Genomic DNA, 12,291 nt, shown 5'->3' on the forward strand with positions numbered 1-12,291 from the left:
TTAACTATTTATCATTGCTGAAATTTAAAAAAGAAAATATAATCTCATACATTTGTGTATTTCTGTAAAATGTCTGTAATTTGATATATTAATATGAAGACAAATACTAAATTCTTATGTTCTGTGGTTACTAAAATATGAAGTAGCTTTTGCATGAGATATCGTTAATATACAATAAAGTTATTTGTTTGAATAAATAATGTTATTGTTATAAAATTTATTAAAGAGTCTGACACGTCTGCTACTTGTAATTTTTATTAAAAATGTAGGACATTTAGTACTGAAATTTTATGAAAAAGTTTTGCGGATGAGAATAATTAATAAAAATGCCATGGAATAGAATAGAATTTTAAATTTGTTTTTAATTATGTAGAGTATAATTAACTTTGTTAAAAGTATAAAATTTTGCTTCTTTTCTGAATTAATTTAAAACATTAAACATTTTACAGGCGTAATAATGACTCACTTTTAACGGGAATTTCGCCTTTTCAATTATATAATATTAAGAGGCCTAAAGTGACTATCACATTAGAATTATGATATTTAAAATAATTGTGACATTTTATCTAACATTTGCTTTGCATGCAAGTCTTCGATTTTTAGTAATTTTATTCTAATTGTTATAAATAAATAAATTTTAATAAATAAATGATGTTTAATTTTTTCTTTCACATAAATATGTTTTTGTATCTGTGAACTTGTCACCTTTTCATTATAGTTTAAAATTTGTACTTTTTGATCCTTTAAATTGATTAAGATGAATGAAGTATTTACTTAAATTGTATTCAGTAACTCTGTTTCTATATTGCAATGATAAAAAAGGTAAATAATTACTGAAATATTTATTTTTATAAATTCATATGACAAGCGCTCAATTTAAAGTATTTATTATTTAATCAGTATAGTCAAAATCATTCCAATTAAAATCAACGGGCAATGATAAGTCATTCCAAAATGTTTCTTCTATAGTTTGTGTCGAATCGTATTCTTCTTTGGATATTTCTCTTACGTATTTAAGGTTTTCAATCCACGATAAATCTTCTTTTCTTTCTTTTTCTTTATGTAATTCTGGTACGATATTATTTTTACTAGAATTAGAATCAAATGTATTCAATACATTCGTTTTAGTATTTCTTTTATTGTTTTTCTTAGTAATTTCCCCTTTTTTCTTACGTATTTTATTTATATTTTGATTTTTGTCTGTATCTATAGATTTAATTGCTTTTTTAGTGCGAACAGTTTTTTCTTTTGGTTTAAGTTTTGAGTTTTTCACGGTTGCTTCTATTTTATCTTTTTTATCGTTAACTTTTGGTGTAATTACATTTATCTCATTATCGTTTTTCAAACACTTACAAGTTTTAACATCTTTTATGATCGAGTTTTGTTTGTTTTCAATATTTTTATCATCAATACCAAAAAGTTTCTGAATCTTCTGGTTACTGTTGTTGCCTATCTGGTTGTTGTTATTTTCTATAACATTGGTTACTTCGAAGTCCCTTATATCGTTTTCAGCGATTGTTGAATATGTGTATTGATCATTTTGTATGAGATTTGGACTATCACAATTCAATCCTATCCCATATCCGTTTCTTTCATTAATTAATGAAGGCGATTGAATATTGCTGTCTACCTGGTTACTGATATTGTTTATAATATTAGGTATTTGTAAGTCCGTTATATTGTTTCGCGCAAATGTTAAACGTGTGTTTTTATTTTGTTCTTCTTGTATGAGAATACTGCTATCACAATTCCATCCTATACCATATCCGTTTCCTTCATTAATTGTAGAAGGCGTTTGAATATTTTTGTTGTCTATATGTTTACTGTTATTACCCATAATATTGGCTGCTTCAAAGTCCTTTATATATTTTCCAGCGATTGTTAAATGTGTGTTTTTGTTTTGACCATTTTGTATGAGAATACTGCTATCACTATTCAATTCAAAATCATATCCGTTTCTTCCATTAATTATTGAAGGTGATTGAAGATCATTTGTATCACCATTAAGATTGATAACTGAATTATGTAAGGACATATTTGACATTGCTTTCATTGTAATATTTTGTACCTCTGTATGAGATTCATTTTGCTCATCATTCTTAGAAATAGTTAAATCAACAATATTAATCTCGTCTGCCCAGTCTTTTTTATTTATATCTGTTACAGTATCATTTGGTATGATTTTACTATCATCAGTATTTTCTGTTACACCATCTTTAATGGCCTCAGATTCTGTATTCAAGTACTCATTAGAATCATGACACATATTATTTTCATTGATAATGCTTTTCATAAATATGGTCAATTTTTCAATAACCTGAAAGATTATGTTTTAGATTTTAAGATAATAAATTGTTATTTTGTTAATGTTCTAGTGTATTATAGCGCGAACTTACTCAAAAAAACGTTTCTTTCAGTTAATGTGACTTATATATCATCTTTGATTTTTACTAATATATGGGCGATGTCAACTTTAATTCTAATTACTGAAATCACCGATTTTTGGTCCTCAACACTTTAGCCTATCGCAGCCCACTGCTGGTCATAGGCCTCAAGTTCGCGCCAGGCATTATGGCGCGAACTCATGTGTTTTGCCCATAGTCACCATGCTGGGCAGGCGTGTTGGTGACCGCAGGGCTGGTTTTATCGCACCGAAGACGCTGCTGCCCGCCTTCGACCTCTGTATTTCAAAGTCAGCAGTTGGATGGTTATCCCACCATCAGTCGCTTTTTTAAGTTCCAAGGTGGTAGTGGAACTGTGTTATCCCTTAGGCTATATTCTTACAAACTATAGTAAAATACTGTAAATACTAAACAGTGTTGTGGGTTCGATGCACACCCCAAATCTGTATGTAAAATATTATGAACTTATTATTTATGTAATCATTTACTGGAATGACGAATTGTAACATTGATTAGTTATACCTAGCAATAGACGACCATGTTTATTATTCAATGTGTTACGTTTACTAAACAGGTAAACGCATTCTGGCCGTATGGGAAAGACAATAGTTTTACCTTTAATGCAAAACAACCGCTCTGGTGTACCTATCATATATGGATGCTCAGGTTTGATTTCCGCTCGGAATGGATATTTAAGTTTTGATAGATGTTTGTCCTTGTGGGATCCCCATCGTGTCTCGGAGAGCACGTTAAGCTGTTATCCCGATCGTTATCATATACACTAATAGCGATCGTTACGTTATAGTACGGAATATATCTGACAGCTCGTAGTGGAGCAGCGTGGTGGATTAAGCTCCGATCCTTCTCCTTTATGAAGAAGGAGATGTTACAGACTGAATCGTTACTGAAAACATTTGTAAGAAGTATAAAACCTGTAAAGATCTCTCGTCATTGACACATTTCAGTTTATATGTTGCTATTTCTTTAATGTATTCTTGAGCCTCTTGTAAGGATATAGGCTTATTCTTGTAGATGTAGTCATCAACCTTCAAACTGATCACCATTAACCTCGTGGCTATTGCTTTTTTCTGCAAATTGATGTTTATAATAAAATAAATCAACGCTTCATACTCAACTACCCTGAGTAGGATTTTCTCCTGTGATATATATATACAAAAGCGCAAGACGCCCAAACCACGACGAATATCTATTTGGCCTGTACAAAAGTTTGTCGTATGCTTGGATCAAGCCCCCGACTGCAAGTGCAACAGATGAGCAAGAGTGCTGTGACTGCTGCGCCAACTGCGTTATTGTCAAGAAAAGGTTTATTCTTCACAAAACAAATAAAAAATAAACATACCTATACAGAAAAAAGGTATTCTCACGCGCCTAATATGCCGATGTTTACCTACGATATAATACTATATTAGCTCTAAATTTTGTATAACACGGAATGGTTAGATAAATTTGTGTTTTGGATTGTTATTAAATTTAAGATTACTGTGTTGTGACGGTAAATTTATGGTATCAGACGTGATATTTAAGGCGATACTTGCTGGCTAATACGGTCAATTATTAGTAAAAAAAATAAAGTCACTTGCGCCTGGCACCTGTGACGATCTGGTTCTGCTGCATCACTTTATTTAGTCGCCGCGTTGGCGCAACGGTCACAGCCATGGATTGTGGCGGTTGCGCTGGCGGTTGCGGGTTCGATCCCCGCACATGCCAAACATTTGTATTGGCCATACAGGTGTTTGCCGTGGTCTGGGTGTTTGTGTAGTCCTTGTGGGTCTCCCCACCGTGCTGAGGAGAGCACGTCAAGCCGTTGGTCCCGGTGGTTATCATGTACACCTGATAGCGATCGTTACTCACAGTAGGGAATATATCCGCCAACCCGCATTGGAGCAGCGTGGTGGATTAAGCTCTGATCCTTCTCCTACATGGGGAAAGGGGCCTATGCCCAGTAGTGGGATATTACAGGCTGAAGCGATACTTTATTTTTACTCGAGATATCCCAAATTTTTTTTTATTACAAAAGTGCCATATTTAGGGTCATGAGTAAAAACTTTATTTAATAATGTTTTGCTACATGATCTATAACATACATCAAAGGTTAGATATTTATTTGGAAAATTATATTTTTATCAGAAATCTTTGTGTAGGTATATAATTATTATAAAGTCTAACCTCTTTAATATTTTCGTTATTAGATTTCCTCCTTTTCATTAAAGGCATTTTAATACGTGTAAAGATAAACCACACTTTTACAATAAAAATATTGTCATAAAAATTTTACCGCCAATTACGTTATTTTTTTTTATTTATAATGTGTTGGGGAAATTTTATTCTGACGCAAATGGAATTACAAGGTCTAATAATAAAAACAGATAACAATAAATTTAACGAGAACTCTTCGCAAATCCTGCATTCGCAGATAATTTTTAGTTATCGAGAGGATTCAGTGTATGAATTTCCTTTGTATAATATGATAACAGCTGCATTATAATTTAAACGATAGGATTCAGTCTAGCTTGTGATCTCCAAGCTAACAATCGTTTAAAAAAAATTATATGGATAGTTAAAATGAATTTAATTACGAACGTTTTTATATTGTTATTTGGAATATATGTTTGTGAAGCTGCCTACGGTACTCCATCGGTAGAACAATATGGGTAAATATTTTTCTTCATTATTATTATTTTTATTTCAATTTTTTTACATTATTTATGTATATTACATCAAAAAAGAAAATAAAAATTTGATCTATAGCAATAAAAAAATCTTCAAAATCTACGCGAGATTTTAAGACTCAATATTTCTGTAATAATTTATATTTTTTTTATTTTTCACTATAAGAAGACATGTTTAAACAACCTCATGTCTCTTAGAGTAATTTGTCTGTATCTAAAAAAAAATAAATAATAATAAACAGTGCATCTATAATATATAGTGCATAAATGTTTGTCTAATCGTAAACGCTGCATTTGATCATGTCATGATCACCAGCAAAGTATTTTGCATAAGCCCACAAAGGTTTCTGAGTTGGTACGACAAAAAAAAGGATAGCAACGCGCGCAGATTTAGGTCTAAGAAAATTTATTATTATTGCATTTATACGAATTTTTATATGTGTATATTTGTGTAATAATTTTCCTGAGTACTAATTATAATAAAACATTTATTATTATTACAAAAATTGCTTAGCTTTATTTTATTCTATAAACTAATTTTATATTATAACGAATAGCTACGCATAATAAAAAAAAACTTAGTAGCCTACTAATATATGGCCATCGTTCACATATCGCGTAACATTGGTATAACTAAGTATTAATTTAAACTAAACTACAAAAATGTTACATTTTATTTACTAACAGACAAGCGGACGTTCAAGCGCCGCCATACGTGCCGTCTTATATGAAAAACCCGTCATTTACGAAGAATCAACCGAGTCACTATGGTAGAAAAACATATACTAAAACCGGCGGTACTAAGACTGGCTACGCTGGCACTAAAACTTCGTATGCCGGCACTAAATCCGGTTTCAGCTATGCTGGTACTAAAAATGGGTTCGGTGTATCGAGGTCCTGGCTTCCTTCGGCGGGAATGTAAGTAATATTTCTTATAGTTTTATTTTATCTATTTTTTCGATTTTTACGAATATGTTTATGTATTGTTTTCTAATGCTTACGCGAATTTCATTCATTATAATGAAACAAGTTTTTCGGATTTTCTCGCGTTTTATTAAGTTTTTTTTTTTTTAATAAATGTCCGACGATACTTTACAGAAACTGTTGTCATGGCAGGACATACATTTATAGATAAAAAAACATTTTCTTTTAATTGTTTGGATTGTTCGTCTTAAAAACATAGGACCATGCGTGTAGGTAAAAAAAGTATGATTTATTATTTGAATATTTATTTACTGGTTTAAAATGAAAATCATAAATCTAGTAAGTATATGAATAAGTGATTATAAATATTTGTTTAATTTATTTCAGACCATCATACGGTGATTTTTCCATCAACGCCAACCAACCATACACGAGTAAGTTTCAATTTATTCTGTCTAATACACTTTACTGGCTCTTACGAAGAAAATGATGTTAATAGGAAAATTTAATCCAATTTTACGGATTTTAATTTTATTGTTTTAACCGACTTCCAAAAAGGAGGAGGTGAAAAAAATGGAGAAAAGGAGGTGGAGGTTCGATTATATTTTTATGTATGTTAGTTACCTCAGAACTTTTGACTGGGTGGAGCGATTTCAAAGATTTTTTTTTAATTAAAAGAGTGCGTGTAATGTGATCCTATTTAAATGTAATCGAGATCTGATGATTACTTTTTGAGTAATCTTGAATAATGCATATGTACTTGAATATTTTTTCGTCAACCTAACGTATTACTTGTCGATATAAGTGAAATCGATTTTTAGGGATTTCATACCCAAAGGGTAAAAACGGGACCCTATTACTAAGACTTCGCAGTCTGTCCGTCTGTCTGTCCGTCGGTCTGTGTCTGTCACCAGACTGTATCTCAAGAACGGTGTTAGCTAGATAGTTGAAATTTTCACAAATTATGTACTTTTGTTGCCGCTATAACAACAAATACTAAAAACAAAATAAAATAAACATTAAAGGACGCTCCCATACAACAAACGCCATCTTTTGCCTATTTTTGCTCGATATCAATAAATGGTAACAGGTAGGCACTTGAAATAATTAAAAAAAATACTTAATTGTCTATTTACTTTAATAATAAGTAATAAAATAAAAATAAAAAATATTTAGACTAAAAAAATTGTCTCAATACTTTACATAATCATACGTACGGAACGTTTCACCTTCAACTGAGAAATGAAAATTCTGGTCCTGAAAACATACAACACTCAAAACGCAACAAATATTTGTAGAACCAAAAAAACTTTTGTTTATACTGAGATGGAACCCACTTCCTTAAACCCTCACTGACTAGCTATTGTGACTACTGTAACAAACCGTAGTGAAACTGAATTAACTTTCAATATGATTCAACTTCCATTTAACTTGAAAGCAAAATGAAAAGGTTTAGTTCGACTGTAATTGCCAAAATTATAAATAATTTATTAATCTATAATATAAAAATGAGTCGCTGAATGTGTTGATAAGCGCAAAACTCGAGAACGGTTGGACCGATTTCGCTAATTCTTTTTTTAAAATATTCCTTGAAGTACGAGGATGGTTCTTACGGAGAGAGAATTCTAAGAAAAAAAAAATTTAAATTTCCTGAAAAAGTCTAAAAACAACACTTTTCTATACTCCCATACAAAAGATTTGTGATAATACTTAAAAGTCAATTTGAACTTTAATACCATACGATAAAGTTTGTGTTAGGCGATACGAAGTTCGCCGGGTCAGTTAGTAAATAATAAAAATAATCTTATATGGAACTAACTAACTCTACAGATATTATTGTGTTTTGCGAACTGTCAAATGCCTCAGCTTTAAAGGGAAAAAAAATCTTGATAGGGACACACTAATCTCCTAGTGGTACGACTTTACGACCTATTCTCAAAAATCAGTCGAGTCGGAACATCGCAACCACAAATCCTATGACACGAGATTCTTATTTATTAGACTAGCTGTGCCGGCAACTTCGGACGCGTGGATTTAAAAAAAAATCAGTTCGCAGACTTACAAAATATATAAACTTCTAAAATAAAAGTAGGTAAAGTTACTCTTTCTTACATCAGCTATCTGCCAGTAAAAGTCACGTCAAAATCGTTCCAGCCGTCTTAGAGATTATCAGGAACCAACAGACAGACAGACAAAAATTAAAAAAAAATCTTATTTTGTTATATGAACCGTGTATACATTCATATGCATTTAGTAAAAAGCGGTTATTTTATTATTACAAACAGACACTCCAATTTTATTTATTTGTATAGATGTATAGATAACACACGTATTACAAATAATGAGGTTCGATATTTTAATTTTTAATAAATTAAAAAAAAATACATATTCATTCATACGATTTGTTAAATATTATTTTATCAATACAGGTTAACGATTAATAAAGAGAGTGGATTCTGATATAATACGTTATGATAAAAAATAATTATATTTAATCATAATAATTATTGTAAAACTACCTTAAAATAAAAACTGTTTATTTTTATTCTTCACAATCACAACATGTAAGAAGTTTGTATATTACGCAATTTAAATCTATACTAATATTATAAAGCTGAAGAGTTTGTTTCTTTGTTTGTTTGTTTGCTTGAACGCGTTTATCTCCGGAACTACTGGTCTAATTTTAAAATAATTTCAGTGTTAGATAGCCCATTTATCGAGGAAGGCTATAGGCTATATATCATCGTGCTAAGACCAATAGGAGCAGAGCACCAATGTTTCAAAATAGAGGTTTTTTCCATTTGAGAGCTCCCCAGCTAGCCCAAAGTAACTATTCCACTCGGACGAAGTCGCGGGCTAGTGCAATTATAAAATACACAATAGACATCTAGAACAATATCACACAGCTAAAAACCAATCTTGTGTCTACTGTACTGATTTTTCACATATATAGCTTAGAATAAATAGCATAATTATATAGTATATATATCTCGTATAGTTTAATACCCGCTTGTTTCTAGCCTATAATTTTTTTTATTGGAATGTCAAATCTTTTTTATCTAAATTAAAATGCATGGGATGAAACGCACAATTGAAATCAAATATGTATATATATTTTAATATATATAATTGTAATTCAATAATGTTAATAATTAATTAAATGTTAAGGTTAATATTTTACTTTTAAAGCTATAAATTCTAATTTACATGTCTAATTTTAACTATGAAATGATAAATCATGTATATTGTGTTATCAATAAAGGCTTATAATGTATATATATTTAAAAATAATATTCAGATAACTTTGTGATATTATCACCATAATACTAAAACTTTAGTACTTAAATTAAATCCTAAAATATAACTACGTACAATCATACAGCGTGGGAGCTATCTATGTTTGAACGGAAATTAAAAATATCTAACCAGAATATAATGACCCAAATGAAATAATAATAGTAACTGAATTATTTATACATAAAACGCAAAAGTAATAAAAATAAACTTCAGTTAGAGTTTTTTTTTTAATTTACAATAATTATTTTTTTTATTGAAAAAACAATGTGTCTTTTATAGAATCGTAAACTATGCATTTGACCATGTCACGATCTTCATCAGTGTTGTGCATGAGCCGACAAAGGTTTCTGAGTTGGTACGACTAAAATAAAGGCTTAGCAACGTGCGGAGGGTACAGCTTGTATTACATAAAAAAAGATTTTACTAACTTTAGGTCACATTCAATTTTTCTGACATAAATAGCTCTATAAATACGATAAAATAATACCAAAGTAGCCAGTAGGTTCTGAATGTGTTCATTCGGCGTCCTTTCTTAAATATCCTAGTGACTGACAAGTGTTACAGAAATAAAATAATAATCTTACTAAATCCTTTCATTCCATCAGTACTACTTTCGATAGTAAACATGATCTGTTTCACCGGCTTTGGATAAAGATTATCTTACACATAAGTTACGAATAGAGTTTAACAGCAGAAGGTTAAATTGGCCTTTTCACTTTAAATAACACACCATAACTTTTTTACAAAGATTTACAATGGCGAATAGAAATATCATAAATAAAACATAGAATTCGATGGTGCGGTTGAAGACTTTGAATAAAGATGTCGAAGTAAAACTTCTTTACGTACGCTTGACTTGGGAAGTAAGCTGATGAATGCGTGACAAGTAGTGAGAGGGAAATATAAGCTAGATGGAGCTAAAAAAGTTTTACTTCAGTCGTGTGGTCTAAAACACCATCGTTATTTTATTACAATTTTGATTTTTGTGAAAAAAAAAGCTTCATAATCCTTTATCCGTTGGATCCCGTCACATGTCAAATAGCGTTAACAGAAACCGGCCAAACAGATCCTAAGGCATGTATTACATTTTTTTAACCAGATCTCTGTGACATTGAGTGCAAGAACAACGGCATCTGCATCGCGAAAAACACGTGCTCGTGTCCTCCGAACTTTCAAGGGAAGTACTGCGAGTTCGAGAAAAAAGCTTGCCTCGCCTTCCCCCCTTTGCCAATGAATTCTAAAAGGAAATGTTCGTCTGAGTAAGTTTGAGGATTAAATCGAGATTTATTTTAACTTTCTTCAAAAAAGGAGCAGATTCTCAATTCGAAATCATTTTTTTTACGTTTGTTTACCCCCTAGCTGCTTACTGGCTGTACCGATTTTAACTATTCTTTTTGTATTCCGAAGCTGGTACTTGATATGTGGTACAATTTAATGTTCAGTAAGATCTAACGAAGATTTTTTGAGTTATTTCTTATAATGCTTATTTAATTTTATTAATTTCGACAATGTTGATGCTTTAATTTTTTTACTTGTATTTGAAGTCGTTTTTATTTTGTTTGTTTGACATCAAACACAAGCATGTTCTACTGGAAACAACGATTTTTGACAGGTTATGTACAATAACTTGCTTGGAAGGACATAAATTTATTGACGGATCAACAATCGCGAACATGAAATGCGTTGGAGGTCAATGGCGACCGACTCGTGCTGATCTAACATCGATACCCGATTGTCAACCGGAGTGCGACCCTCCTTGTTTGAACGGTGGAGTATGTTTGTCAGTGAACACGTGTCAGTGTCCCGCTGACTATAGAGGTCCTCAGTGTCAATACTGTAAGTATTTTAATTTCATCAAAATAAAATTTAATTATGTCAAGTAGAATTTAGAATGTAGAATAGTTAGACAGATGTCGAGAGGTCTTTGTTGAGATAAAACTCAAAAGAAACTAATTTATATGTCATTTTTCCAATTAATTAAATGCCCAACATGAGAGCTAATGCCACTTTTTCTAATCGGTATTTGATAGTAGACGCTCTTATTTCTGGATTATCAGATGTATATAAATCAATAAAAATACATTAAATAGTATTAAAAGATGACATGAAAAATAAAAAAATCTATCGCTTCAGCCTGTAATATCCCACTTGTGGGCTTGGGCCCCTTTCCCCATATAGGAGAAGGGTCAGAGCTCAATCTCTGCGCCAATCCGCGTTGGCGTATATATTTCCTACTATGAGTAACGATCGTTATCACATGTATACATGATAACAACCGGGACCGACGGCTTAACGTGCTCTCCGAGGCACGGTGGCGGGACCCATAAGGACTGCACAAATACCCAGGCCATGTTTGCCATGTGCGGGGTCCAACCCGCAACCGCCAGCGCAACAGGCACAAACCAGTGCTGGGACCATTTTGCCAACACATCGCGTTTAAAAACGTAGTGTATTAAAAATAATGAGAAACTTTAAGAAAGTAAATATGTTTTTTATTTAAATTCGTAGACATTGATTGTATGGTGAAACGTTTGAAAGCCATTATATATCAAACGGATAATATATAAACAGTACCTATGGAAAAGGAAACGTGTGGCGGTAGCCTATTATATTAACACATTTGTTATATACGAATCTGTTGTCCTTTTATAAAAGCTGCCAGAATTTTTTCTTAGCATATTTAAAAAAATCTCTTTTTTTGCCATGCTTACAAAATAAGTATCAAAGTTTGACATACATGTCTAACAATTGTTTTTGAATATCAGCTGCTAGTGCCTGCGAAGTCCGTAAATTGGCATTTAACGGAGGCTATAATTGCAATGGCAATAGTGAAAAGTTCTCGTGCAAGCTGTCTTGTCCAATCGGAGCTTCGTTCAGTACCCCAGCAGCTGAAAGGTACACTTGCTATTACTCCACTGGAGTCTTCGAACCACAACCCATACCGCACTGCGTGTTTGGTAAGTCCAACAGTCATATTA

At 31.8% G+C, this 12,291-nt stretch overlaps 2 protein-coding genes across 2 annotated transcripts in view; one reads left to right on the top strand and one right to left on the bottom strand.

The window, feature by feature from the left end:
• Positions 1-892: 892 nt before the first annotated feature.
• LOC123653663 (probable serine/threonine-protein kinase DDB_G0283337) lies at positions 893-4,637 on the bottom strand. The gene is made up of 3 exons (XM_045589657.1): positions 4,590-4,637; positions 3,335-3,490; positions 893-2,317 (listed from the first exon to the last, which is right to left on the bottom strand). Exons 1-3 carry the CDS (start codon positions 4,635-4,637, stop codon positions 893-895), a joined length of 1,629 nt encoding a protein of 542 aa, XP_045445613.1.
• Positions 4,638-4,890: 253 nt separating this feature from the next.
• The window catches only part of LOC123653664 (hemocytin-like), a 69,162-nt gene continuing 61,761 nt past the window's right edge, over positions 4,891-12,291 (top strand). The window contains exons 1-6 of the mRNA XM_045589658.1: positions 4,891-5,074; positions 5,780-6,010; positions 6,404-6,450; positions 10,413-10,572; positions 10,926-11,149; positions 12,079-12,270. Of these exons, the coding sequence (XP_045445614.1) occupies positions 4,986-5,074; positions 5,780-6,010; positions 6,404-6,450; positions 10,413-10,572; positions 10,926-11,149; positions 12,079-12,270 (943 nt within the window). The 5' untranslated portion in view covers positions 4,891-4,985. The remainder of the gene's footprint in view (positions 5,075-5,779; positions 6,011-6,403; positions 6,451-10,412; positions 10,573-10,925; positions 11,150-12,078; positions 12,271-12,291) is intronic.

This window comes from Melitaea cinxia, chromosome 5 (assembly GCF_905220565.1).
Source record: "Melitaea cinxia chromosome 5, ilMelCinx1.1, whole genome shotgun sequence".
Classification (NCBI taxonomy): Eukaryota; Metazoa; Arthropoda; class Insecta; order Lepidoptera; family Nymphalidae; genus Melitaea; species Melitaea cinxia.